Source organism: Emydura macquarii, unplaced genomic scaffold (assembly GCF_026122565.2).
Source record: "Emydura macquarii macquarii isolate MOO-44397 ecotype Brisbane River unplaced genomic scaffold, CSIRO-AGI_Emac_v2 contig_369, whole genome shotgun sequence".
Lineage (NCBI taxonomy): Eukaryota > Metazoa > Chordata > Testudines > Chelidae > Emydura > Emydura macquarii.
The window spans coordinates 6,105,850-6,132,860 of record NW_027130506.1 but is presented as its reverse complement, the minus strand read 5'-3'; the positions used below and the strand labels follow the sequence as shown (position 1 = coordinate 6,132,860).

The 27,011-nt window shown below is 40.3% G+C and overlaps 2 protein-coding genes across 12 annotated transcripts in view; one reads left to right on the top strand and one right to left on the bottom strand.

Annotated features, from left to right (window-relative positions):
• TATDN1 (TatD DNase domain containing 1) overlaps positions 1–9,757 on the top strand; it is a 38,053-nt gene extending 28,296 nt beyond the window's left edge. For 5 of the 11 annotated variants that reach the window (XM_067531219.1, XM_067531248.1, XM_067531210.1 and 2 more), the window contains 3 exons: positions 2,416–2,514; positions 8,147–8,218; positions 9,518–9,754. In XM_067531219.1, coding sequence (XP_067387320.1) covers positions 2,416–2,514; positions 8,147–8,207 — 160 coding nt within the window. In that variant the 3' untranslated portion in view covers positions 8,208–8,218; positions 9,518–9,754. Of the gene's footprint in view, positions 1–2,415; positions 2,618–8,146; positions 8,219–9,517 lie in introns of those variants that run through there. The other 6 variants (XM_067531197.1, XM_067531189.1, XM_067531269.1 and 3 more) reach the window with 3 other exon arrangements.
• Positions 3,345–10,857, bottom strand: RNF139 (ring finger protein 139). The gene is made up of 2 exons (XM_067531181.1): positions 10,549–10,857; positions 3,345–5,246 (listed from the first exon to the last, which is right to left on the bottom strand). Exons 1-2 carry the CDS (start codon positions 10,727–10,729, stop codon positions 3,493–3,495), a joined length of 1,935 nt encoding a protein of 644 aa, XP_067387282.1. The 5' UTR covers positions 10,730–10,857; the 3' UTR covers positions 3,345–3,492.
• Positions 10,858–27,011: the final 16,154 nt, after the last annotated feature.

The following is a 27,011-nucleotide window of genomic DNA, read 5'->3' as shown; positions in this document are numbered from 1 at the left end:
TAAAGCTGTATAATCGTTAAACAGAAATCAACATCATGTCTAAATATTCTTAAATCAGACTAAAGTTCTCAAGCAGCATTTTTCTCTATGTGTAAATTTCAATTATCGTTAGTGGAAATATTTTTTCATTTTGTGCATGGTGACATTGACCTGTAAAAATCTAATCTTCTCAGGCCTAGTTGTGACTTTAATTCACTTTTGGCCCAGTAACAGTTTGCAAGTGTGTCTGTCTGCAAGAATGTAAAATATGTGTAGCAATCAAAATCTGAAACTAGTTTACTTGTCATAGAAATGGTCGGTCACTGAAAAATAGTGCTTCCTTCTCTGAAATATTATAAAACGTTACTTTTGTAGAGATTAGCTTTTTAAAACACTTTTAATGCAGCTACTAAATAATCCAAGTAAATTTGGCAAGTAGTCCACAAGATAGTTGATCAATCTTACTTTGATATGGCATCATCTATTATAAAAGTGGTCGGAAGCTCTTTATGCGTAGCAATTTGTAGGAGTCTGAACAATGTGTGTGTACTTCCATGTTTAAAGTATATTTACAACATAAAACTGTTTTTTCAATACATTCAGACCTTATAGGGACAGTTTGTTTTTTAAAATATCTAACAGTGTTCTGATAAACTTTACAAATTAGGGATGTACATAAGTTTATCTATTCCCTGCTGCTATTTAGAAAGGTTATCTGGATGAACCCCAAATTATGTCAAGAGCCCCTCCCCCATGCTTGTCAGCTGCCTCCTGTTTCAATTTTGCTGTTAGTAGTAAATACCTGGTTACTGAGTGTAGGGGAGAACATACAGGGAAGCTTCCTCCAGAGCAGTACCTGAGAGAGAAAGTTGAACTAAGATACATAAAATAACCCTTTTATTTTATTAGGGGCGGAGGATTTTCTTTCAGTGACAGTCAGGAACCTGTAATAGGTATAAAACATTTATGTCAAAATGTGACTAAATGCAGTCACCTTTTAAAATTATCTCAAATAACATGCAGCCAACTTAAACCCTGAACATCAATTGTCAGGTGTAAATTGGAAAACACAAAACTTTAAATTGGTTACTTTAAAAATGACCTGAGTTTCAGCTAAGATGAAGTGATAAGTGACAGGGGAAACCACTTTAAGCTGGATCCCCAAAGATTTTGATACTTACCTGCCACATTATTTGCCTACATTCAAAATTTAGATCCTCAACACCCTTGCTCTGCTGCTGCCTAAATTCCTGACGGTGGGCACGTGCAAAGCTGACCACGTTGATACTCAGTATGTACTTCATGCCCAAGCCCCAGTGGGATTCACAAAATAGGTTCTCATCTCTCTTGCCTGCAGGGCTCAATCTGGGATCTAAATATGGACTTCAGGTTCAGATTTCCGAAAGAGACTTCCTGAGGCCAGATCCTCAGCTGGTGTAAATTGGTGTAGCTCTACTGAAGCTAATGTATCTACAATCAGCTGAGCATCTGTCCCTGAAATGATCACCTTCACTTACTGTTAATGGGTTGTGCCTATAACAAATAGCCTGTGCAGAAAAATTTCTTGTGAACCGAAGCTTTAACAGAAATAAAGAACTTCAAAGGGCAGCACTAGCACTGTGGACCCTAACTGAGTTTTTAAACAGAAGTGTATCCACTAATTCAAGTGCCTGTAAAGAAGTACAATATTGCATTAATTGTCAGGAGGTAGTCCTAAAGGCTACCAGGGATCAGAAAGTAGTGGAAGGAACAACTATTCCATCCTTATCTATCTCTCAGCTACTACTTTAGAACTGCTGTTTAGAAAATACAGGGTAAGTAGTAGGAGATGACTGCACTTGTCAAGGCTCAAGTTTTTGAAAAGTGCAACCCAGTTTCACTATTATGAAGCCCATCTTATCCTTTGGCTTCTTCCCCATCCCTTTTTAGCAACCAGATTTGTTAGCACACCATATTTTTGAAGTGTTCATTTAACATGCTATTGATAACCAACTAAGCTTGTTCATTAGAAATAAAAATTTTGGATGGCATGCAAGCTATTTAATTGACTCTGCTCTTAATGGGACATCACTTCAACCTTTGAACTTCTGATGGGCTATGTGAAAGGAGGTTTATATTGCACTTTATCCAAAGTTGGAGGCTAGCAAATATTTCACCTGTACACCAGAATCACTTTCACTGGAATGTAAGGTTGTTTAACTACCCATTTAGACCAAGCAAAAGTTGTCAAAGGATCAAAGATTAGAGACTGCCAGTGAGTGGTTGATGTTTTAAGTGGGTGTGACTGTACAAATGAAGCTAGAGTATACATGCACCTGTAAGTTTCCCTGCCATCTTCTACCTAGCCTCATAGGTAGTTGTATACACCTACAGTAAACTGACCTTAGTATATTCACTATTATACTTAACTGAGTAAAAATCTTTTTTTTTTTTTAGTCAAGTACTGGAGATAATGACGACAGTAAGAGAAGAAGACCCACTTGAACTGGCCAACACTCTGTACAACAATACTATTAAAGTCTTCTTTTCAGACATGTAAAGCTATATTTCTTACCTTTATTTTGCATACTTTTATACAAAGTCTGTTAACCTCACTATAAAACTTCAAAACAAATAAATCACCCTGGAAATTCTTAAGCTTGTCAACAAGCTTGATCTGCTTTGCGTAGTCAATTTCACAGCTCTATTTCTCTCACATCAACATTCTAGGATCAATTTTAAGGGTAATCTATAACAGCTATACTTTTGATTAATCTTTTCCAGCACTTTACTTTTAAGTCTGGTAAAAGCAACATTCCTGTTTTGCCTGGTACCTTCTTATATTACTGAAGTTCAAACTTATTATAACAAACCTGTCCCCCATACATCTTGCTTCTGAGAAAAATTTCCAGAAAACATAGTACTTGTGTATGTAGAATATGAGAATGAAATTGCTATTAAGTCGTCTACAAACCTGAACTTTATTTTGAGATAGCTCAGAAGGTTTGTAACTATAAAGTTCTGCTAATGTTGTTTTTAAACTCGTAGGTAGACCAACTTTTGCTCAAAACTTTTCATCTCTAATTGTGTGTGGTAGGCATCCTGAAGATCTCAATTCTCCAATAGTTTTTAATTCACAACCAAAAATCATTGTTTTCAAATTAGCATGCGGTCTTTGGCACAGCTGCTTGATTACGTGTCACTACATCAATTAAGTGTTTGTCCAACTTTATCTTAAAAAAACATGTGAAAACATTTTATTTCATGTACAATAATGTACATAAATTTAAGGTGGTCATGAAAGAGACCAGAAATAATTAGTGGTATATTTACAGTAGCACACAAGAGTAAAAGACAACCATTCACAGACAACATTGAGATAGTGGTGTTGTGCTTAGGTATACAATGATGAAATGATACTTTTATTCTGTTGCTGAACTCCATTTTAAACAAATACCTCAAAGATTAGTAAATGACATTTTAGTCACCAAGGGAGTCATTAAAAGTCTCATTCTGGTGTTCTGCCACGTAGTCTTAGTCGTCGTCATCATCATCATCACTGTCGGTACTGTCATTATCTTCATTTAGTTCATTGGCAGCTTCAGCAGCTTCTTCTGCAACTTCTATAGGATTTTCATTAGGTGCAACAAACCCATTATTAGAGATATTTGCATTTTCCTTTTCTTCAATATATACTTTTTGATGGCACATTGGACAAGTGTCTTGAATATAGAGCCATTTCCGAAGGCAAAGTGCATGAAAGTAATGATTGCATGGAGTAATACGAGCAGATGTAGTAAACTCATGGTAGCAGATTGCACATACATCATCTATTTCATGTAACCGATTTCCTTTTACTTCAGGAAGTGAGTTTATTTTCTTAACAGCTGTCCTATGATTTATAAAAGTTTTCCAGCCATTCTTTGCTTGCAAATAGATGTTGAAATAAGCATGTAGACACATCATGCAAGCCCGAATCTTACTTCCTGATTCAAATACCATGGTATAAGCTCCATTTCCAAACATGATTACACCAAATATAAACTCAATAATATTGCCTGTAGAACGAACATAGTAGACATAATCATCAAGCTTTTCCCATAGGACATTATAGTAGCCATCAATCATGAATAGTACATAAACAGTGATAGAAACAATTACTTTCAGGCAAAGTTCCACACAGAATGCTGTAACTGCAAAAAGCCATGTATTTAGTGCATAGTGGTGCCAAAGGATATAACTGAGAAGAACTGGAAGAATAAAAAGGCAAGCTGAAACAAAAAGTACAGGGAAGTGTCTGCGAAATGATGACACATGGGAGGCACTGAGAGACATTAGTACAGGGTCTGTCATTCCATGGATAAAATGCAGGACTGCAGTTAACAAAAGGCACATGTTTCGACTTAAGCGAACTAGTCTCTCTTCTGGCTTTAGACCACTTAAACCAGTCTGCAGAGCTAAAATAAAAAACAAAACAGGTGCTACAAAACCAAGCCTCTTATCATCTTCATCAGTTGATCCAATAAAGGCCAAAATACCCAGTCCCAGATAATGGGCTATTGAAGAAATTACAGCGCTCATACCTAAGACAGTTAAAGTAGAATCACACCCACTTATTATAAGACTGCAAACTAGTTCCCAACAATTTTCCCAAGAAATCAGGTAGAACTTTTCTTCTGTATCAGTTTCTGCCATCTTGACAACATATGTTAAGACAACTGCTTGTGCTGCAAGTCTCATTAGCCAGAACACACGCAATACAGCTGGAAAACGAATCCTTTTCCATGTGTCTTCCATCAATAGCTGTAATCCATAAATGCGATACATATGCCTTATAAGGAGATAAACGTATCGTGTGGAATAATAGAACCATTTAATTTTCATAACTAAAATGACTGTGGTATATAATGTCAGAATTAGGCCCGAAGTAAAAACTAAAATATGTCTGACATTTAAAGGTAATTCAATGATCAAGCCTATTATAGGAATCAATATATCCAGGATGATTAGTTGAGAGTATATGGACTGCACATTTAGCAATGTAACATATCCAATTCCAAAAGTAAGTTGAAGGATAGAAAGTGCCATCCATAGTGAGGGTCCTTTACGAGGAAGGAACTGAATTCCAAAAGCTGCTGTGTAGTAGGCACTGTAGAAGTTTATGTGCAAAGAAGCATAATAATTCACCAACACTGAGGTTGCAGCTAGCAGAAATGCCGAACTGATCATATAAAACTTGAAAAGTGCTCGCTGTTGCAAGACCAGAACAACACTGGATACAAAGATCCCTAAAAAACAGAATGAAATCATTTAGTCTTCTGCAGAAATTAGATACACATTTTACCTATTAATTTTCATGATACACAATTCAGTGTTTTTAGCTTTGACACTTGTATTTACCTTTAAACATTTCTATTATAAAAAACCCAGTTGAATAGAGTTACTATTTAAACTTTAGCTTTTTCTGTGCAAGAGGCACCAGAGTACAGGACTAATAAACTTGCCTTTGATACACACAAACCTAGGCACATCACACCAATGAAGCAAAAACAGTAAGTCACCACCACAATTGTCAGTCTTTTTTGAAATTTCAATATGAAGTCTTAACTACTTTCCCCCTCTCAGTACGGTGGGATCCTTCCAGATCAGGGTTGAGGCACAATGCAGGGAGATTAATAGATTTTGAGCCCTGAAGGGACGTTAGATCATCTAGTCTGACTTGCTGTGTCTCACACGCCATAAATTTCCACTCAGCTCTCTCTGCATTGAGCCTAATAACTTGTTACTGAATTGCCAATGCCTGAGCTCTTCAAGCACTATGGATATAGAGGACTTCAGTCTCTAGAACAACTAATCCAGAGCCTTTCACTAATACTTACTATTTTTCAAATTTAGAGAACAGTGTAAGTAAAGTGTTGCTATCAGAATATATTTTGAAACCTTCAGACATTGCTGCTATTTTGAGGTGTTAATTTCAATCATCAGACTACAACGTCAGGCTATTACAACACCCTAAATTTAGTGTCCAAACCATTTAACTTTTTAGTTTGACAACAGGAAACAATTATTTTTGTAATATATGAAATGTGATATTAAGAGATACAGCTAAGGGTACCACTGTACACATTCATTTTCATACAGGATACCATATTCCTAGCCAGGTCCAAGTTATTAATGAAAATGTTAAATAAGATGGAATCTAATAATAGCCTTTTTGATACTTCACTAGTGTATGGCCCTTCTGTCAATGTGACAATGTTCACAACCTAAACAGTTTGGATAAATTTTTACTAAGATTGTGAGTTACTATCAACTTTATTTGAAAAATCCAAATATGTCACACCTGGTTCATGTGTTTTATTTAAAGACAGAACCCAGTTGCTTTCTGAAAATAGTATTTTAAATTGGCTGTTGCACAATGCTCTAAATCCTCTGAGAACAAACATTTTAAAATAGTAAAAACTATTATCTTAACATTAGGGTGACATTACTAATAGTGTCATTTATATCTTCCCTTACACTGTAATCAATACTTCTAATTCTCATTTCTATTCTTGACTGCATTCCCTGCAGTTTGTCAATAAGTTTCTGACAATGTGATACCCAGAATTCAACAGAGTATTCAAATTTTAGTAATAGAGCTATCTTACAAGGAACTATTACTTCTCTTCTAACTCTTTTAATAAGCCACTGGACTGTCTTTCCACCCCCAACGCCATCCACCTCAAACTCCATCTGCACTGAAAAACATCTCCAGTGAACCTGTCAAATCAACACACCCCAAAGAGGAGATATTACTTTCTGAAGTGACAATTTAATGCAACAGAGACACAGCCCCAGAAGTGATTTTAAGGCTTAAAGAAAACTGGGAGCCTATGGAGATGGTTAGAGTATGTAACAAGGGAGATAAAGTGAGAGGTTAAGCAGAAAGGTTAGAGAAAGACTGCAAAGAGTTTTAGGACTCCGTTCTGCCCTGACTTCCTATCCACATAATCCCAGTGAAGCCAATGTGATTACTTACATAGGAAGTAAATCAGGGCAGAACTGAATACAAAAAATTAAACAGAAGCAACAAAATTCTATAATGTATCATAATTGTACAGTATTCCATTCATTCTTCTCAAAACAAGGCATACTATCTGGAATAGTGTTTCAAAACTTTTCAGCAGCACTCTCCAAAAGTATCAATAAAATTTCATTGGGATACACAACTTTTCCTCCCATCCATTGCTAAATTAGTATATTTATCCTATTTTTAAAAAAAGTCAACTTGTTAAAGTAGAATCAGTCCGACCATCATTGCCTACTTGCTGGGAGTTTTGCCAACAAAACTTTCCCATTATTTCAATACGGCATAATCCAAAGTGTATTTCAGAGTCTAATAATATTTATGTTTATGTTGATCTCAGTTACACACTTGTCAGCTGCAAAATGAACAGTCTTCAAGTATTCAGAATATAGCTAGTTGTCAAAATACTATCTTCATATGTTTCAATAAAGCTGTTTCCGATTGTGAACGTGGACTGTAACAGTCCTCTTTTCTTATTAGAGGGATAGGGAAGAGAAAAAATTAAATACAGGGAGATATAGTCATATCAAGTCACTTCATTACTGATCAGTATGAAAGATCTTAATATCATAAGGGGGTTCTCCAATGAAAAGTGGGAAACATTACCTATGAGTAGGAAGTGTATTTATATCAGTGCAGGATTGTTCCCTACAGTGTAATATTAAGTGCTGCAGCCAATTTAAGTTTTAAGTATCTCAAGCAATGAGACTTCCAAAACTTTCCATGGAGGACAAAAACCAAAGAAAATGATTACCCTCTCCTTCCCCAAACCCTTTCAGAAAAACCTATCATACAGACACCATTCTGAAGAGCACCATAATCATTTAATCCTATCATTACATACTTAACAGAGAACATCCAATAACAAACATGCCAAGTCTCACTTATGTGGGATTAATTTCAAAGTACTTTATAAAGCACCTGCCTCATAATATGCAGGATTTTGAAAGGTGTTTCCATGAGACATTTAGAAGTATCACTTTTAAAAAAAAGTAATTTATTTTATCAATTTGAGGTACTGCTGTTACCAACGGAGGGAACACAGGGAATAAGTCAGGGCCTTCCAGTCCTGCAAGACAATGCACAGGGCTCATTTATCCTCTCTCCTTCTCCCCACAGACAGAAAAGCAGGAGTAAGAAGGGCTCCTTCCCCAAAACCACCACCACCAGCTGCAACTGAAGGAACACTGAGTAAGTCAAAGCCTTCTAGCCTGTATGCTTGACACAAAAGAATCCACCTAGGCACTGGGCCATGTAGCCTCCCCAACTCTCCTTCACACAAAAAGCAGCAGTCAGGAGAAGCCTTTGCAGCCTATGGACAGCATCATTTACTCAACTCTGAAAAGATTTGTCTCTAAAAAACTCAACCCTGAAAAGATTTGTCTCTTTAAAAAACTTCCTATTTTATCACTGAAATTTAGACTCTCTCCTCTTATATGCTGTATTGCTGTTGGTTGCCTTTATCTCTCCCCCACCCCTTTAACACTGCAACTCCTCAGCTACTCAACCTCATTCTCCTTCAGCATTATAGTTCTCATCATCCTTCTCTCCCTTCCCTCTTTTTACCTCCCTTTTCAATGTCTTCTCCTCCACTTCAACTCCAAGTGCCCCACCATAAAAACAAACAAAAATTCTACAGCTCAGTTTTTGTAATATAAATAAAGCATGTTAAAAGAAGACATGAAGCCAACATGTCACGTGCCTGCCATCATCCTAAGCACTGTGATTGTATTTTGTATTCCTTTTCCCCTCCTGCCTATTTCCTGTCTTTTGGGATTGTAAACTTTATACAGGTGGGAACATACCTTCTTGCATTTGTACAGCGCTTAGAATAGTGGTACCCCAGTCTTGTTTACAGGTTACAGGGACACTACTGTAATATAAATCTATTATAGTGCCTAACCATCATACCCAGGCAGACAACGAAAAATTCCCCAATATCAAACATGACCCCTGTCAAGTTTCACTCTTATGAGGGTGACCCTCCCATCTGAGGATTCTTTTTCATGCACTTTATAAGATATGAGACTGAAAAAATTGGGTTTGTTTAGTCTGAAGAGAAGGCAGGGAGGACATGATAACAGTTTTCAAGTACCTAAAAGGTTGTTACAAGGATGAGAGCAAAAAATTGTTTTTGTTAACCTCTGAGGATAAGACAAGAAGCAACGGGTTTAAATTGCAGCAAGGGAGGTTTGGGCTAGACATTAGGAAAACCTTCCTGTCAGGGTGGTGAAGCACTGGAACAAACTGCCTATCGAGGTCACAGAATCTCTGTCATTGCAGGTTTTTAGAAAACCTTTTTAGGTTAGACAAACACCTGTCAGGAATGGTCTTGTTACTACATAGTCCTGCTTCAGTGCAGGAGACTGCACTAGATGTCCTCTGGAGGCCCCTTCCAGTCCTACACTTCTAAGATTCTATAGCACACAAAGATTTTGCAATATGTTTCCACAAAGCATATTACACTTCTGGTTTTGTTTTTTTTTAAAGTCTCTCATCAGAATGTGATATGTGTAAGGACACCAAAGACAGGATTTGGAAAACCTCAAGACTACACAGAACATTACAAACTCAAACATGGAGAAAACTGGAAAGAGAAGTGGTTAGTAATGCAAAATAGTCAAGTGACAGAAGACCCATTACTACTGTGTATAATCTACCTTAGAGACACTTCAAGGTATTAGCTTTAGCATCACTTGCAGGCCTTGTTAGCCAGATAAAGTTACAGTAATAATTCTTAACACTTATATGGAGCTTTAAAATGTTCTAGGGAGTCTCAAATTGTTATGGAGGGGCAAAAGTATCTCATTAAGAGTCATACAGAGCAAAAGAACAAGACAAGAAGAACAGTTGAAGAGATGGGTTCTGTTCAATTCAGCTAGGAGATACTGAGCAGAAGGGACGAGCTCTCAACTTGCTGCTGCTAGGAAGGAGAGATGCTGAAGCAGGAAGGAGAAGAAAAGGGTGAGTGGAGAATAGAAAAGAGTGAAGCTCAATGACGTGCGGCCTGCAGCAGCAGGAGAGAAAGGGAAGTGGAGACAGGTCTGCTCAGTGCAGCTAAAAAGCAGCTGTAGGTAGGGCAAAGGGACTAGAGAAGCTCTTGAACTCAGGTCAAGGGGAGTGAGAGAGGACAAGGAACAGGGAGCCAGGAGGCGCTGAGGGGAGGGGGCCGCAGCTGGGGAGGGGCTGCGCTGCGGGGAGAGCTCGGTGCGAGATAGGACGGAGACAGCAGGGAGGAGGCGGTGAGACCCAGAGGCCCCAGAGAAGAGCTATGGGGAGCACAGCAGTCAGGAGGAGAGAGGGGCGGGCGGAGGACTCGGCGAGGACGGCAGGCTCCAGCCAAGAGGGTGGCAGTTGGTTGAGAAGTGAACGAGGAAAGCGGGTATCGCGGGGCCCAGGGGTTACCCAGCCCGCCACGGCGGTGCCTCCAGGAGCCAGGACGGGGGAGGGAAAGGGGAGGTAGGGGTCTCGCCCAGCAGCAACCCCACTAGCTCGCGCACAGGGAGGGGGGGGTCTCTCACCCAGCAGCCGCAGCAGCACCCCCACGAGGCCGGCGCACAGGGAGCCCCCCGGCAGGGGGTCAGAGTTGAAGATGGCGTCGATGAGGAAGAGGCTGGGAACCCGCAGCGCAACCTCCAGCCCGGCCCGGAGCCGCGGGCCCAGCCGCAGCGCCGGCAGCTGCGGGGGGCCCGGGGCCGCCATCCCCCGGGACCCGCCGCCTCGTACCGCTCTCTGGCCCAGGGAGCTCGCTATAGCCTCTCTGCCGCTTCCCGGACGGGCCAGGCTCCCCGCCGTGCGGCCGCCTCCATCTTCCTTTCGCGCGCAGGCCGGGCCTAGGGGCCTGCACGGCCGCCGCACCAGCCGGGCCGGGGGGAGGCGGGGACACACACGGCGCGCGCCGTCACAATGCGCGGCTCCGCCCCCCGGCTTCTACACAGGGCGGGGGCCGGGGCGCCGCCGGTGAGGGCGGGAGTTGGAGAGTGTTGTTTCTCCTCAGCCCGTCATCGTTCGCTCGCCCGCCCGCCCGCCCGGGCTGTAGGGCAGCCCCTGGGTGCCTGACGCCGAACTGTGCTCCGCTGCTCTTCACACGCCACTGCCGCCCACAGCCCGTCACTGCACCCCGGGCCATTGCCCCTCACGCCCCATTGCTGCTCAGAGCCCCCTACAAATTCCGCTGTTGCCCTCATAGCCCTTCCTGCCGTCCCCTCAAATAACTCTGCTCACCCATCTCCCCCTGCAGCCCCGTCACACCCATTGACTGCTCCCCTCGCATGCCTCAAAACTCCACTGCAGCCTCTCCCATAAACTTCAGTGCAACCTCGCTCACACACATCTCAAAATCCCCGTGCAGCCCCCCTCGCGTACACTGTGACTCCATCATATGCCCCCAAGCCTCAATGCAACCCCACCTGTACACAAACACACACTGAAATCCCACTCCTACACCTAGAATGCTCTCATCCTATCCACACCCTAACCCCAAACTCCCTCTGTGCTCCTGATCCAGCCCAAACCCCACCACAACCCCACTCACACGTTTCCTTAACAACTATCAGTGTCCCTCACACGCACCAACTCCTCTGCATCTTTGCATACACACTCATGTACACAGTTACCACCCCCTCAGAAAGTCCACCACATCCCTTAGCCACCTTCTCTCACACCCAGCACTAAACACAGATACTGAAATTAAATAGATCATCTCGCTCCACAATGCATCCACATATGCTAAAGTTACACAAAATCCCATGCACACTAACATTACATTTGAACTAATATGGCAGTTGGGCCCATTTCACATAGTACACGACACATAAACAGCATATATAAAAATATGACATACTATCTATATATATGAAACTCATATACCGTTAAACAGAAGTTACATATAGATAAATTTCCCAACCCACAAAACAGTATTTTAAAATGAGGGATCTGTTTTTAAACAAAAGAAATGTATGTTTGTTTAATTTTAATAGCAATGGATCTGGAACAATCCTGAAACTGACTAGTGCTGGGATGCTTTCAGTTTGTTTCAACACACAATTATAAGGACTACCAGCTCTCCCAGCACATCAGTATTGTTGCTTTTCTGTTTTTACTAGCTCAGCTATTTTATTTTCTCACAAGAAATTGTATGTAGTTTGCACTACAAGGCTTTACCACTGTCCTTTTTAATAACATTTCCCATAGGTGCCAGCATTTTTATCACTATACTGTCTAACCTCGTTTAGATACAGGCAACCTTAGCATTGTAATTTACTGACTTTTGAGTGAATTATTCACCTTGAAGTGTCAATGTTCTTTTAATGTAGGTGGGGGGGAGGGTTATGGAATTTCCTATATTTTATGTGCAGTCAATAATGCAGAAGCCATTGTCTTATCCTCTGCACACCTCTCTATGTCAGATGGAAGAAGCCAGTACTCCTTTGGAACGATAGAATTATAGAAGTGTAGGACTGGAAGGGACCTTGAGAAGTCATCTAGCTTAGTCCCCTCCACTCAAGACGGGACTAAGTATTATATGAAAGGTGTTGGTCTAAACTGCCTTTAAAAATCTCCAGTGACAGATTCCACAACCTCCTTAGGCAATTTATTCCAGTGTTTAACTACCCTCACAGTTAGGAAGTTTTTCCTAATGTCCAACCTAAACGTCGCTTGCTGCAATTTAAGCCAATTGCTTCTTGTCCTATCTTCAGAGGTTAAAGAAAACAATTTTTCTTCCTTCTCCTTGTAACAACCTTTTATATACTTGAAAACTATTATCATTATTATCCCCCCTTCAGTCTTCTCTTCTCCAGACTAAACAAACCCAATTTTTTTTCAATCTTCCCTCATAGGTCATGCTTTCTAGACCTTTAATCATTTTTGTTGCTCTTCTCTGGAGTTTCTCCAGTTTGTCCACATCTTTCCTGAAATGTGGCACCCAGAACTGGACATTATACTCCAGTCTCCCTTCCCCACCTATCTTCACTAAGAGTCAGATCAGGCCCTACAGCATTGCATACAAATGTTCCTAAACTATGCTCACTTTAACAGAACTAATAGAATACTGGCAGATTGCTAAAGGATTGCATTACAAATCCAATAAACATTTAGAAAGAACATTTAAAAAAAAAACAGACAAAACTTATCTTTGACAATTCACAACTGATTTCCACCAGACATTGGCAGGCGTATCTGTAACCTTGGAACTATTTCCATGCCAAATAAAAGTTGCAGGTTTTGGTTTTTTGTTTTATAATGGGAAATAGGTAATTTTTAAAAAGTTCCTCATGCTTAAAAATGGCTGATGCCTATAATAATTTTGATAATGTTCAATTTGAAATGAAAATAGAGAACAATAAAAGCTTGAGAAGAAGTATTTGAAATAAATCAATACTAATCATTTTTGAGGAGGAAAGAAAGGGAAAGGGGAGCAACATATAAGTACCTGATAATTCTGAATAAAATATATTAATTTTTTTTATCTGTATAGGGTTAAATAGTAATTTAAATTAACTAACAGCTGCAAAGTTTTCCATGCAGATGGACCCCTTGACTTGCATGGGGCCCTATTAACTACAGTTGGGTTCCTCGCTGATGTAGGATATGCCTTTGCAGAATCTTGCTTGATTGGAGTTTACATTGCCATTTTCACATTGCTTTAAAGGCATTAAGCGTTAAACACAGTGGATTAGATTTGCAGAGATTCACAGATTCTAAGGCCAGGAGGGAACACTGTGGTCATCTAGTCTGACCTCCTGCATAACAGAGGCCAGACAACTTCCTCAGAATAATTCTTGTTTGAAATACGTATGCATGTTTATACACATTTACACAGGCTAATTTATGCACACACGGAAGTGTCATCAGGTGCACGTGCATGTATATGTTTTGGGTCTTGTGTGTACAAAACTCCAACTTGTGGGTGCCAATCAGGTGTAATTGTAACTAAAGTGGATCAAATGAGTGCACACATTTTTGTACATACACTTCTGAAAATTTGACCCAGTGTTTAAAGATTGCTGCTGTTATTTTTAAATACCTTCTAGGCTTGTTTATTAGCAGGCATATAGTATGAGTAAAGATGACATCTATTGGATATTTACAATTTGTGCTACCAAATGTGATGATGATAATTTGGAATAACAAATCAAATTCTGCTCATTTACTCTGGTGTGGAACCTCGCTGAAGTCAATGGGGTTGTATCCATGAAGTGACTGTTCCACTATGGATAAATACTTAATAGTCATTGGGCAAAAAAGAGAGAGCGAGTGACCATGATTCTGTAGTTCAGTAGTTAAGGCACCCACCTGGGAGGTGGGAGATCCTGGGTCATCTCTTCCTGCTTCAATCACATTTTCATTGTTTATCCACTATGAGCAGCTTGAACAGGAGAAGTTGAGGGAGCCCCCACATCAGACTATCCCATTACTCAGTGTATCCTCCTGTTAGGAGGAAGACCTGTGTTCAAATCCTTTCTTCCTCTCTGGTAGGGGAGGGAGAAGAATCAAACAGGGGTCTCCCATATCCCAGGTAATGTTCTAGCAATTGAGCTAAACTGATAAGGTGGGTGCTGTCTCTCACTAGATTCTGAACTGGACCCAATCCGGTAAGTAGCATCTAAGCATGCCTACTGGATCAGGTCCCACAGACAACTTAGGCAGTCAAACACCTATCTTCCCCTGGATCATGACTAGTTCGGGGGTTTACATGGGAGATAGGCCTTGAGGGAAGTAGCAGTGCAGATGTTCAGAGGCAGAAACATAAGCTCCTGGGGAACTTTTCCACGAAAAGTTAGATGCTAAGTGAGTAGTGCCTACCGTGTTTAGAAGGACTGGAGCCAATACCGGGATTTAGGGCCTAAACCTGGATCTTAGGCACCTACATTCTCTGTGGATCAGGGCCTTAGTTTCTCTCTATATACATTGGATATAATTACCTGCCAAAGTGCATTTTGAAAATTAATTAGTGTTTGAAAAGTACTTTGAGATTAGAGCCAGTTGAAGATTTTTAAAACGTAGACAAAAAAAATTGTGCAAAATTTTTTAATTTTTTTTACAAATGATTTTTGCTGCTTTTTAGCTGACTCATAGATTGGTCAAAATACATGAACATTTTCAAAAATTGTTCACCACCCTTTTTCAACCAGCTTTGTTTGAGATTTTGGATGAGAGGTACTATATAAATGAAAAGTATCAAGTACAGACTGACCGTTTGCTTGAGCTGTAGCTGGTTTAACAAAATGAACACAAATAAACTGGACATAAATAAGAGACATTTGCTGGAGCTCAAAACACTTCTTAAACTTGTATATTAAAGAATATCCCGGTACAACCACCTACTTCTCAAACCAGGCTCTCTACACCTTGCCACCTCCTGAAATCAAATGTGTGGGCTTCTCTGGCCTTATGAAACTGCCACATCTACAGCAGCTGTTGGGGAAAAACAGTTGACTCAAGATGACTATGTCTATTGCTCAGGTGCTATACTGGGCTCTTCACCCAAAGGTCAATATAGTTGTGGTAACGTTAATAGTAAGAGCAGACACTATGAAATGACATCTGCATTCTTAAAGGTAAAGAAAAAGATAAATGGGGGAAGATTTTGTGGTTGCATTCTTGTTTCTAGATACAAATTCCTGAGACGCATGTGAATGTATTCAGAGACGTTTTCACCTATGTGAAATTAACATTTAACCATATCCAAAAAACATAAGTTATGTAAGAATGATAAACACTTGCTGTTTGTTAAAAGAGACTCAACTCAAAATCTGGGTGTTGAAAAATTAAAGTTTGTACACAGCATGCAAATGATGAAATAATTAGATGTCTTACTGTATTTCAAAAAGATCTTCTTTCTCCCTTTTAAAGGCTCAAATCTTTTGGAAACAATGATTAGAAAATGATTTGACATTTCTTATTGAAAAGCTCTGCACAATATCTCATTAATTTATCAGTGGGTTTTCCACATTAGTAAGAGTGAGGATTTTTGTTCTCTGGAGTGAAATGAATGAGAACTGTGAAAGGAAATAGGTGTTGAGAGTAAAGCATTTTTTTTTATTCACATCATTGAACGATTTTTTAGCATTAGATAGTATTTAAAAAAGAATGTATAAATATTAATCTAAGTATTACTGTTTATTAGCATGGGCTCTTAATAGAGGGACAAAACTCTTTTCTCAGTTATGCTTGTGCAAAATTATTTATGTTAATAAGCTTGTAACTGGTGTACTGACTACAAGGTCAATAAAATATAGTTAGTGGGTACTGCACATAGAGACTTCACATTTCCCAAACTTGCACCTGTTGTTTTGCAATTTGGTATAGATGACCTTTTATACATGATATTAGAAGCATGAGTGATACTAAAAGATCAGAGCAGTTGCTGTTTAGGGCTTGATGTAAGAAATTTAAAATTACAGTATCTATTTTTCACATTAAAATTAAAGACACCGGTGAAGTCTTTGCTGAGAACAAACTGTTTATATCTGCATCTGCTTCTTGTGAGCAAAATAATGAAAACAGAACAAACCAGAAGATTTGAAAAAGAAGAGTAACTGAATATAGCAGTAGTAAATATTTGCAAATGCCTTAGGGACATCTTTTTGATATTTTAAGAACTGGTTCTCTTCCCTTTTCCCCTGTCCAGAAAAAGCAGGTGTCCAAGATTCAGATAGCAAGCACAAACCTCAGGAAACTGTGTTTACACTTTGATCTTCTTCTTCTCTGCACTGCAAGCCATGAGTTTAGTTTTCACTCTTGAAACCAAGTAAAATGTGTGAAAACTGATTTATTCCTATTAAATACTGACAAGTCAAATGATAATTTATTTCTGTGTAAAAAATCCTATTTTATTACACATTCTGAAGACACTTATCACCACAGTATTTAGGCATCCACTCTAGAATGATTCTCTCAAATGGGAGATGGGGATCTTTTATCCATTGTCTGGCAAAAGGTCACTTAAAAAAGGAACAGATTCAGGAGAATATTCCCTCTATACAAGGTAAACTATACAATGGAAAGCTAGAACACAGAGGCAAGTTTTGTATCATGCCTTAAAGAAGGCAAGAATCATGCTCACATGGATCTCCAGTGAGATTTAAGATCCACAGCTTCACCAAAATCACCAAATTCCAATTTAAGAGCTAACTATAAAACCCACTCACCAGTGCAGAAAGATGGCAAGAGATAGTGTGGTCCTTGCCATTTAGGCAAATTTTCTATATAACTCTTTGGAAAAAGAGCCCTTATGTTCTCCTCCTGTGCAAAAATGAGTGAAAGAGAGCAAACTAATATAAAAACTCCATGGCTGGCACATTCTTCCTTTCCCAACTGCCTACTTGATCTGCATGCCCAGCATGGTTCCAGTGTGCATAGAGTGGGGACAGCAAAAAGCAAGAGAGACCAGAGGTATCTAAGTACCCAGAGTCCCATCCTTATGCATCCCCTGGCTAGCTGAGTGAAGGGATATGACACCTACACACACCCACCTTTAGTCCCCCTCCCCAGCCATGGCTGTAGAGCTGGACCAATAGCTATGCCATTTGGCAGCTAGCTGGAATCTTTGCTGTATGTCCTTGTAAGGGGAGTTCATGGGCATTAGCAATGTTTAAAGCATCATTCACTTTTTGCTTGGTTTTTTACAGTTCCTCTTATACATAGTTCCTAAGGGCATAGGGGGAAGACACCACTTAGAGCAATCCCTCCCTTGATCCTTTGGCTACATCACTTTTTTTCTGAGCAGCATATCTTTTTTTGTATGGAAGGGTGAGCTTCCTACATAATTGCTTTTCCCATGGTGGTTTTGCTTGCTTTATATACCCATTGGTGGAATATTATAGTCCTAGTTTAAAGACTTAAATAAGGAACTAGAAAGGAACATATATCAGATTTAGTTTAGCTACTGCTAGGTATGTTCCTTTCAGGCAATGGGAGGAGAGAGTGCGGACTTAGTGGGAGTGAATACTCCTTTGATCCATGCTGCAGATTTCAAAGCTTGATTCTGTATGCCTTACTGCAAAGTGCTTTAAGAATCCAGTAACAATGATCTCGGGAGCGGGCAGAGAAGGAACGTCTAAAATAGTAAATTATAGTATAGCAGTAGCTATAAAAATGTCAGTTTATCCTGGGCTGACACATTCAATGTTTTTGGATCTGTTATGGGTTCCTGCTGTTCTTTAGACATTTGTAGTGTTATCTCTTCCCTCTTTTGGACTGTGGACCTAACATCTATCTGTTCACAATAAATATTTCTGTCCTAAAATATGTGCGTAGCTGGGGGAACAGCTGGAAAAGCTAATGTAGGCCCCACCACTGTGAACACTGTGATATAGGCCTGAACCATGGATACATATTTGAAGCTTAAGGGTTAAATCCTCTCACTGAGAAAAAGAACAAAAAACAGACATTATAGATAAGGATGTTCAGGACACATTGATTGCTTGTCCATGCCATCCCAGGTTCCACTATGATAATTAACTATTTGTATATATGAGTGGGAACATCCTGCCTAAACATTCTGTGATTTAACATTTATGACACATTGGGGCCCTGCTTGTAACCATCAATGAATGAATGTTTGGGAACACCCTGAAATCTGATTGTGATAATTTACAAGTGAAGGAAAATGCCCGATGTATATCAGGAATGTGACTGATGTGTAAATCATGGGGCAATGAGAGGGCAAATAAGATTTCTTGTGTTTCTTGTTAGTAAAATTGGTGTAGGTAGAAGGATTTTATTAAGTTAGTGAATAAGATAAAGATAATTGTTACCAGTGTAATGGAATAAGAATGTAATGATTTTTAGTAAGTATGAATGAGGAGTGAATGCAGTTTGAGTACTGAGATAAGGCGGCAAGAAAATAATTGCTGAGGTAATGTTCTCAGCCTTCAAGGACAGGAGGAAAAAGAGATGCTTTTGTTTAAAGAACTTTTACAACCTAGATGACTGAAGATCAAGATAACCCCGGAAAACAGGGGAGTTAACACCCAAGGATGAAAATAAAACAAAGTGTGAAACAGGAATGAAGGAATGATGAGAAAGCTGTCACACTTGCAATTTCAAATGTAATTGATGATGATTACATCAAACAAGGAGACTATCTGACATGACAAAATCCATAGACCCGAATGGGAATGGATAAGTATAAAAATGGGTTGAAGAAACCTGGACTTTGGGCTCGTTCTGCAGACCCCAAGGAGCATCGCTTCGCGACCGACAGAAGTCCAGCTCCACCCCCATGTCTGAATTACCTGGCCAGTGATTCAGCTCGGGCAGTGCAGGGACTGGTCATTATATCCCTCCTGCAGAACTCTGTGTGTGTGTGTGTGTGTGTGTGTGTTTTAGGCAATTGTTTTTTCAAATATTTTCTGTATTCATAATAAACGTGGCATACTGCCTTATCCCCTGAATAAGATCCTGCTGTTTATTTCATAAGTGTAACACTAGGCACTCAATGAAGTGAAGTTGTATTTTCCAAACACCCAACGAAAATTCAGAAATAATTATCTAATAAGATTGATTGTAATAACTAACAATTTAGAAAGAGAAATACATTTGATTGATGGGGAGTGGAACATATTGAAAAGCAGATGGAGGAGGGGATGAAATCAACATCACACTGTTCTGACATCAGCTATGCTTTGTATCATGCAACTGTGATAAATAAAATACTGGACTTGCTAGTGCCTTGTAACATCATTTTTAAAAAATTCTAAATAGCAACTTTCCTGATAAAACTAGATTCTATTTCATATATTGCTTTCCGTAGCTAAGCAAAATGAAAGCATTTTACAATCTAGATGCATGTAGTACAATGACTATATAGGTAGAGAACTTAATAAGGGCTCCTGCTCCCCATTGACTTTGGTGAGGCAGATTCATACCCCATTTACTTAGTTTCTATAAATCTTGAACTGTGGAATCTGTTTTGCTTTGAGAGAAAATGTGGGGAAGGACATCAAAGTCCCCTTTATCTTTCATTGGCATATGGGCACACACAACAGAGTGTCATTAGGAATTCTGGTTCTCATGATATTTTGGCCAATAATAAGTGAGTGCAACCAAATGATGACTACTGATCAGTCTTTTTAACCAGTAAGATTTTGGAATACAAATATTAATCTATTGGCAGTTTCCAACAAATGCATCTGAAAAGCCTGCGCCCCCAGTAGAATTGCTTCTTACAATTGTAGAGGGTATTTATAATACACTTACATGGAAGAAGCAGGAACATATCAAATGGCTTTGATCTTACAGAAATTTTGAGCATGCAACTCAGTAAGAATGATTACTTATTTGCCTTTTGGTTATGATAAAGTGTACCAAAAAAGAATGATATGTCAGTGTGTAACCTTTCAGTGGGCTAGAGTTCACTCCATTGCCTTCTCCAGTGCTTGAAAAAAAACCCAAAGAAGCTGGAGACCCAGAAGTCAGTCTTTAAGGATTTTCAGGAAGGATTACATAGGGTCAACCTCTCCATATTCAAGTCCACAAAAGAACAAAAAAGGAATGAACTTAATTAAGTACCAACTTTATAAATCTCATGATAAAGAAACATAATAAATAAATAATAACAATTTGTATAACATAACATGGCTATTTTGTAATTCACATAAATTATCTTCACAGTTTTACATAAATAAAGAAAACAAATTAAATCTAAACAGGTCAGTCCCCAAAGAAAATCTGTGAGAAGAAACTCAGAGTTCCCAGAGCTTAGGCTGAGTTCACCTGAGTCTCAGTTAGAGTCTTTGAGCACCAAGTCTATAGTCTGCTGAGTCAAAAGCAACATCTTCCCTCTGCTTGCTTGTAGGAATCTTCAGCTGGAATCTATGCAGACTTTTCTTCCTCCTCTGCTGAAATCACTGTTAGCCAGTCATCTAACTGATTAACCAACCAGTTAAATATATCGATTAAAAAAAACCCTGTTTACAAGAAAATACAAAACTGAGAATAGCAAAATATAAATGACTCTTTCTCCATTATTACATTTAAAGAAAAGTTGGTGAATCTGACAAGTTGAGACCATTTAACTAAAACAGCTTGGCTAAAAAACAAACAAAATTCAAAGTATACAATTAAAATAAAAAAATATTTTTTCTCTTTTCTATAATTAACACTGCCAGGGCTTCCCTGTTGGAGGGTTAATAATATCACTAACCTGCTGCAAAATGCTTCAGACTTAGTGAAAACAACCTGCTCTCTGCTCCAGGGGCTAGGCTTCTCCCAAGTCCCAACTCACACAGGGCACATGGTCTGTTGTAAAGCAGCTGCCCTGACCGCTTGCCCTCATGGAGTCTGACTCCAGCAACAAGGGAACCTATTAGAGCATACCCAAAACTAACACACCTAATTCCAAAAACTTCTGGATGTGGAGTGCCATTGTGCTAAATCTGCCTAGCAACAATGACCCACAGTAGCGGATGTTGTCCGAGGTTCTCTGCGCGGTGTCCTCTTCAGGTTCCCTCTGTTTAACCCGTTGACCTTCATGCCTGTTCCTATTTTCTCATTTGTTGTCCCCCAAATTTAGTTGAGTCCTGGGCTCAGTAGCTCCTCCCCTTAGCCTGGGGGAGGGGCTTTTAGCTGCAGGTGGGCTCATGCCCTCCCACGTCCGGTACCTAAATAGAACAGTGACCCAGAGCAGTGGGCACCGTCTGCGGTTCTCTGCTCAGTGTCCCCTTCAGGTTCCCTAGATTTAATCCCTTGACCTTCATGCCCGTTCCTGTTTTCTCATTTCTTGTCCCCTGAATTTAGTTGAGTTCTGGGCTCAGTAGCTCCTCTCCTTAGGCTGGGGGTGGAACTTTTAGCCATGGGTGGTCTCGTGCCCTCCCACGTTCCAGGATTATATTCTCCATGGCAACTTAAAGTGAACTCAAAACCCTTACTAATGGCTCAAAAGCTTGTCTCTTTCGCCAAGAGAAGTTGGTCCAGTAAAAGATATTACCTCATTCACCATGTCTCTCTGCATTCAAATGGCATTTACAAACAGGCACAAAGTCTTCAAATACTATAAACCTTCCCAAGATGTTTTTTCCTTATGGACTTTGACAAATAACCCGCATATGTCAAAGCCTCTCAGCTGTAATCTTTTTCAGCTGTGGGAGGAGCCTGGTACAGAACCTGTAGGAGGATCAGATTTATGAGATCTGAGAAGGTCAGAGCTACTTACATTCTGAACAGACATATATCATCAGCTTTTAGACTTTTTTTCTCAGGGAGCTATCCAGCTCCAGACTACACAAACAGCCAGAAATTAATCAACTCCTAGTTATAATTATAGTTATAATTATCATTAATACAGCTCCTAGTTATAGAAGCAGTTGAAAAAGCAACTGATCAGGAGCGTAACGGTTTGATTAATAAACTGGGCATTTTTCAATTAAAAATGATCTGCTTCCTGGGAAGATTCCAGTCTCTAGTCTAGCCAGCCTTGAAGGTATTTGTTTTCAACCCTTTCCTGAGAGTCAGGAGAGGAGCTTGCCACTTGGCATCAGAGCTTTGCTTGAGAGATTTTGCATCTAGATGGGAAGACGCAAAAATGCTGGAACTAGGGGCTGCCGCACCTCCTGGCCTGAAGTAGTGATAACAGCCCATATACATGGTTTCCACCTTCAGCCCCCCTAATATAAAAATTGTTCCAGCAGCACTGGTAAGATAAGAGTTTGGCTGGCTGGTGGAGGGGATGAGTTTAAATAGCTGTAGGTTTGTGGTAGCATCACAGATTCTGTTATCACAATTATTCTGCAACGATAATTAATGCCAGCTGATTTCAGTGGGAATTCCACAAATAAAATGATCTCAGGACTGCAGTCTCACAACAGTTTCAATAGAGGTTTGTGGAAAACATATTATGACACTACATTATTAAGGGTATAATTCACTCCTATGCAGAGGGCAGCACAAGGCTTATGATGGATTTAAGGTTAGGACAGATTTAAGTGATGCACAGATCTGATGGCCCTCTGTACAGGAATGAATTTCACCTAAAATAATGGGCCAAATTCTGATTGGCAACATGCATATGCAGATCATAAAATTATGGGTGGCAGGGGAAGTGCTCGGTGGAAGTTGTTCTCCTTGATTCCACAACCTCCAGAAAGTTAGTTAGGGCTAGATTCACAATGGAATTGAGGTGTGGCAGTGCTGAATGTCACCACGCCTAACATTTAGGCAATTAGGGCATGTCTATACTAAGGAGTTTACAGCTGCCCAGCTGTACCGATGCAGCTGCGCCGCTGTCAGATAGCTTGTGTAGCCGCCCTATGCCATCGGGAGAGAGCTCTCCCAGCAATACAATTATACCGGCCCCAATGAACGGTGGTAGCTATGTCAGCGGGAGATGCTCTCCTGCCGACATAGCGCTGTCCACACCAGCACTTCTGTTGATGTGACTTTTGTTGTTCATGGGGTGTGTTTTTTCACACCCTCAAGCAACGTAAGTTATTCTGACAAAAGTGATAGTGTAGACATAGTCTTAGAAAATCACTGGGATTCACAAAGCTGAATTAGGTGCCTGGGCTCCCTATACAATGAATGGGGAGAGAGAGAGGCTCCTCAGGGTACACAGCAAAGAAAAACCCACAGCTGGCCTGTGCCAGCTGACTCGGGCTGGTGGGGCTAGGGTTGCGGGGCTGTTTCATTGCTGTGTAGACCTTTGGGCTTGGGCTGGAGTTCAAGCTTTCGGACCCTCGCTCCTTGCAGGAGAAGAATTCAAATGTATATTGACTGAACAGCACATGTGGGAGTGGAGAGGGCTAGTCAGCTATAGAGGGGAATCTGGAAAATATGCCTTTCCCTGCAATGTGACTAGCTATCTGGAGTTCCTACTTCAGGAAAAGTTTGCAGCTATCAGAAACCAGGATTGGGTGAGAATCCATGAGGGAATTAACAGGATGCTGTGTTAGCACACACATGGCATACTCTGTTATTGCTGCACACAGCTTTCCTCCTGCTCGCATCCAGCACAGTTGTGGGCAAAAATTGATACCCCACTCGGACTTGGGAGAAATGATTTTGTGACTTGCAGACTGCATGGATTACCTCTAACTGAAATGGACTAGATTTGTAATTAGAAGATTGTTTCCCAAACACACACACTGTGTTCACAGTTTCCAGGCAGCTCCACAGTTGGCTCCATGCTGCGTGCTGTGCCCAGCACGTGGTCAAACCTCTCATAAAATAGTCATGTCATTGATGAGTGCCTGGTGTGTGATTCTTGTACCTGATCCTCTGGTACTCTATCTTCAGCCTCTTAAGCTGCTCCCTGCACTCATCACCAGTCTGGAAAATCTGCAAAGCCACCAGCTTTTTAGCTATCTGCTGGTACATGTGATCATTGCTGGTGCTTTTGCACGGTTTTACTGGCCTCACACCAGACATTTGCCAAAATTCGGCTGTGCTCCCTGACCATAAAGCAGGATGCTTTGCAAAAGGTTTGCTTTGCTCGGTTTCCATTGTAAACCCTGGGCGCTCTCCCATAGTGTACTTGCAGCTATCAGAAGAGAATGGGTTAAGACTGACCTGAGCTGCTGCCATATGCCAAGGAGGTGGGCGGGAGAGAAGGGGAGAGTGGCTTCTGTTTTCAATAGAGACGACTGGAGAGTGTTGAGATAGAAAAGACTAAGGCCCATGGAATTATGGGATACTATTGGCTGACTCCCAGGACACAAGTCAAGAGGGGCTTTGTCTACACTGCAAAACAATAGGGCTCAAACCCTGGTTCCCAGCTTGACTCGTGCTCAGACCCTGAAGTCTTGTAGGGTCCTGGGATTCTGGGCCTGAGCCCTGGATTAGTGCAATTGGAGTGTAGATGCAAGGGCGGTTAGGCTTAATGTTGCCGTCTTATGTTGCAGTATGCGCATACCTTCATAGCCCAGGTCAGTTGACTCAGGCTCATGGGTCTTGAGTTGAGGAGCAAAAATAGCAGCGTAGACGTTTGGGCTTGGGCTGGAGTCTGGGCTTTGAGACCCTCCCCTCTTGATGTGTTTCAGATCCCGGCCTTTACCCCAAGCCCGAATGTGTACTCTGCTATTTTTAGCTCCGTGAGCCCAAGTCAATTTACCCAAGCTCTAAGACTCAGTGCCGTGGATGTTTTATTGCAGTGTAGACATACCCTGTAGTTAGAGAAGTCACCTGGGAGTAGGAGACCCAGGATCCAGCCCTCCTGCTCCAATTAATTTTTATTTATCCACAGTCGAACAAATTGAACAGTAGAGATTGAGGGAGTTCTTAGTCTACTTACCAGATTGGGCCCTGCAGGCAAGTTAGGTTGTTTTCCCAGTTCACTGTGGGAGGCTGGACACCAAGAGTGGAGCAACAGTGTGCATGCGCAGAGGCAGAAACATAGGCACATAAGGAACTTTTACTGCAAAAATGTAGGTGCTGAATGAGCTAGGTGCTTACAGTGTTTGGCAGCAGCTGAGCAGGGGTTCTGTGAATCCCACTTGGCCCAATCCTTTTGCAAATCTAACTTATAGAGACTGTATGGAGACTGACACCAAGGAAGGGACATAATGGAATATGGGAATGCAAGGTGGGGGATGCAGAAATTGGCATACTGCACTTTTATATGAGCCTTTACATGGCTACTTAGATAGTTGCTATATACACACTATCCCTCCCAACTTAGAGCCATGCAGAGGACAGAAATACCATTTTGGGAAGGATTGTGAGAGTCTAGATTTAAAAATCTGGCTGCTTTCTAAATTGGAACAAACCACCAAAATTTTGAAATTCTCTGTGAAAGAAAATGCCAAAAAAAAAAAAAAAAAAATTCATTGTGGATCGATTGAAACATTTTGTTTTGACAAAACTGAAATGTTTCATTTCTATTTTGACTTTTTTATTTCTTAGTATATTATAATAATATATGCAAAATAAACAAGATAAAGAAATCAAGACAAAAGTTATTTCAAAATAAGAAATCAAAACGTTTCATTTAGGAAATAGCAAAATGGGAGGTGTCAACATTGCTGGAACTTTTTTCCCCATTTTTCCTCCACATTTAAATTTTGGCAAAATTAACTTAATTACATGAAGCACTTCTGCTTCAATGGAACTGACTTTTCTGGTAAAAAACGTTTCCATTAAAGTTTTTCAGGCCAGCTTTATCCCAGATTATTACTCCTCCTGAATGAATGATGGGGCTGTATGTGTGGTTGGTCTCAAACAGAATACATTGCATGTCAACATCTGTAGCATACATACATGTCGTCTGGTGGGGTTATACCATTCTCACTGCATTGACCAGAATGTAGCCTATATGCTCATATTTTAAAAGATGATATTTGAAAATTAGCTTCTCCTTTGGCTAAGTCCTGAGTTCAGAATTCCATGTTTCCCTGCAACAACTGATGATTTCAGAAACACATTACATAAAACAACTTTCATCTGAACTCAAGTCTAGACACATAAGTGAAGGAGGAGCAACTATTTAGTTGTTTACTTTAAGATTTTGGGATCTCAGATAGTTCATGGTCCTGCATAACTCTGCCCTGCCCTACACATCCAGCTAGTCTCTTATTGTGTCACCTTGTGCCCACAAACAATGCCAGACTCAATGCTCCATTTGTCCATTCCTTCTCTCTTTTTCCACACTCCCCCTTATGTATTGAATACCTTTCCAGTTCTGATCCATCAATCTATTACCCTATCAGTTCAAATCCCTCTTGAAAGCTTGTCTCTCTCACCAACAGAAGTTGGTCCAATAAAAGATATTACCTCATCCACCTTGTCTCACTTTTGTGATGCTCATAAAAAGCAAGACAATAATTATAATATTTTTTCTGAAAATACTAGTTATTTCCTCTTGCAGGCTTCCTAGTGCATCTTGTTTATGTCTGTCTTGTTTAGACCATACTCTCTTTAGCACAGAGACTATCTGTATTTTGTGGTTTGCTGTTCATCTTCAGACACTTAAGATAGATGGATCAAATACAGACACTGACATTCCTGAAAATGACCAACATGATTGGTCTGGCCTGCTGGGTGATTC

Bases quoted from the DNA above. Each gene is read 5' to 3' on its own strand.
- RNF139 (XM_067531181.1), bottom strand. From the start codon at position 10,729: ATGGCGGCCCCGGGCCCCCCGCAGCTGCCGGCGCTGCGGCTGGGCCCG. The intron at 5,247-10,548 runs GTGAGAGACCCC...TCTGTTTTTTAG, and splicing joins GGTGCTGCTGCGGCTGCTGG to GGATCTTTGTATCCAGTGTT.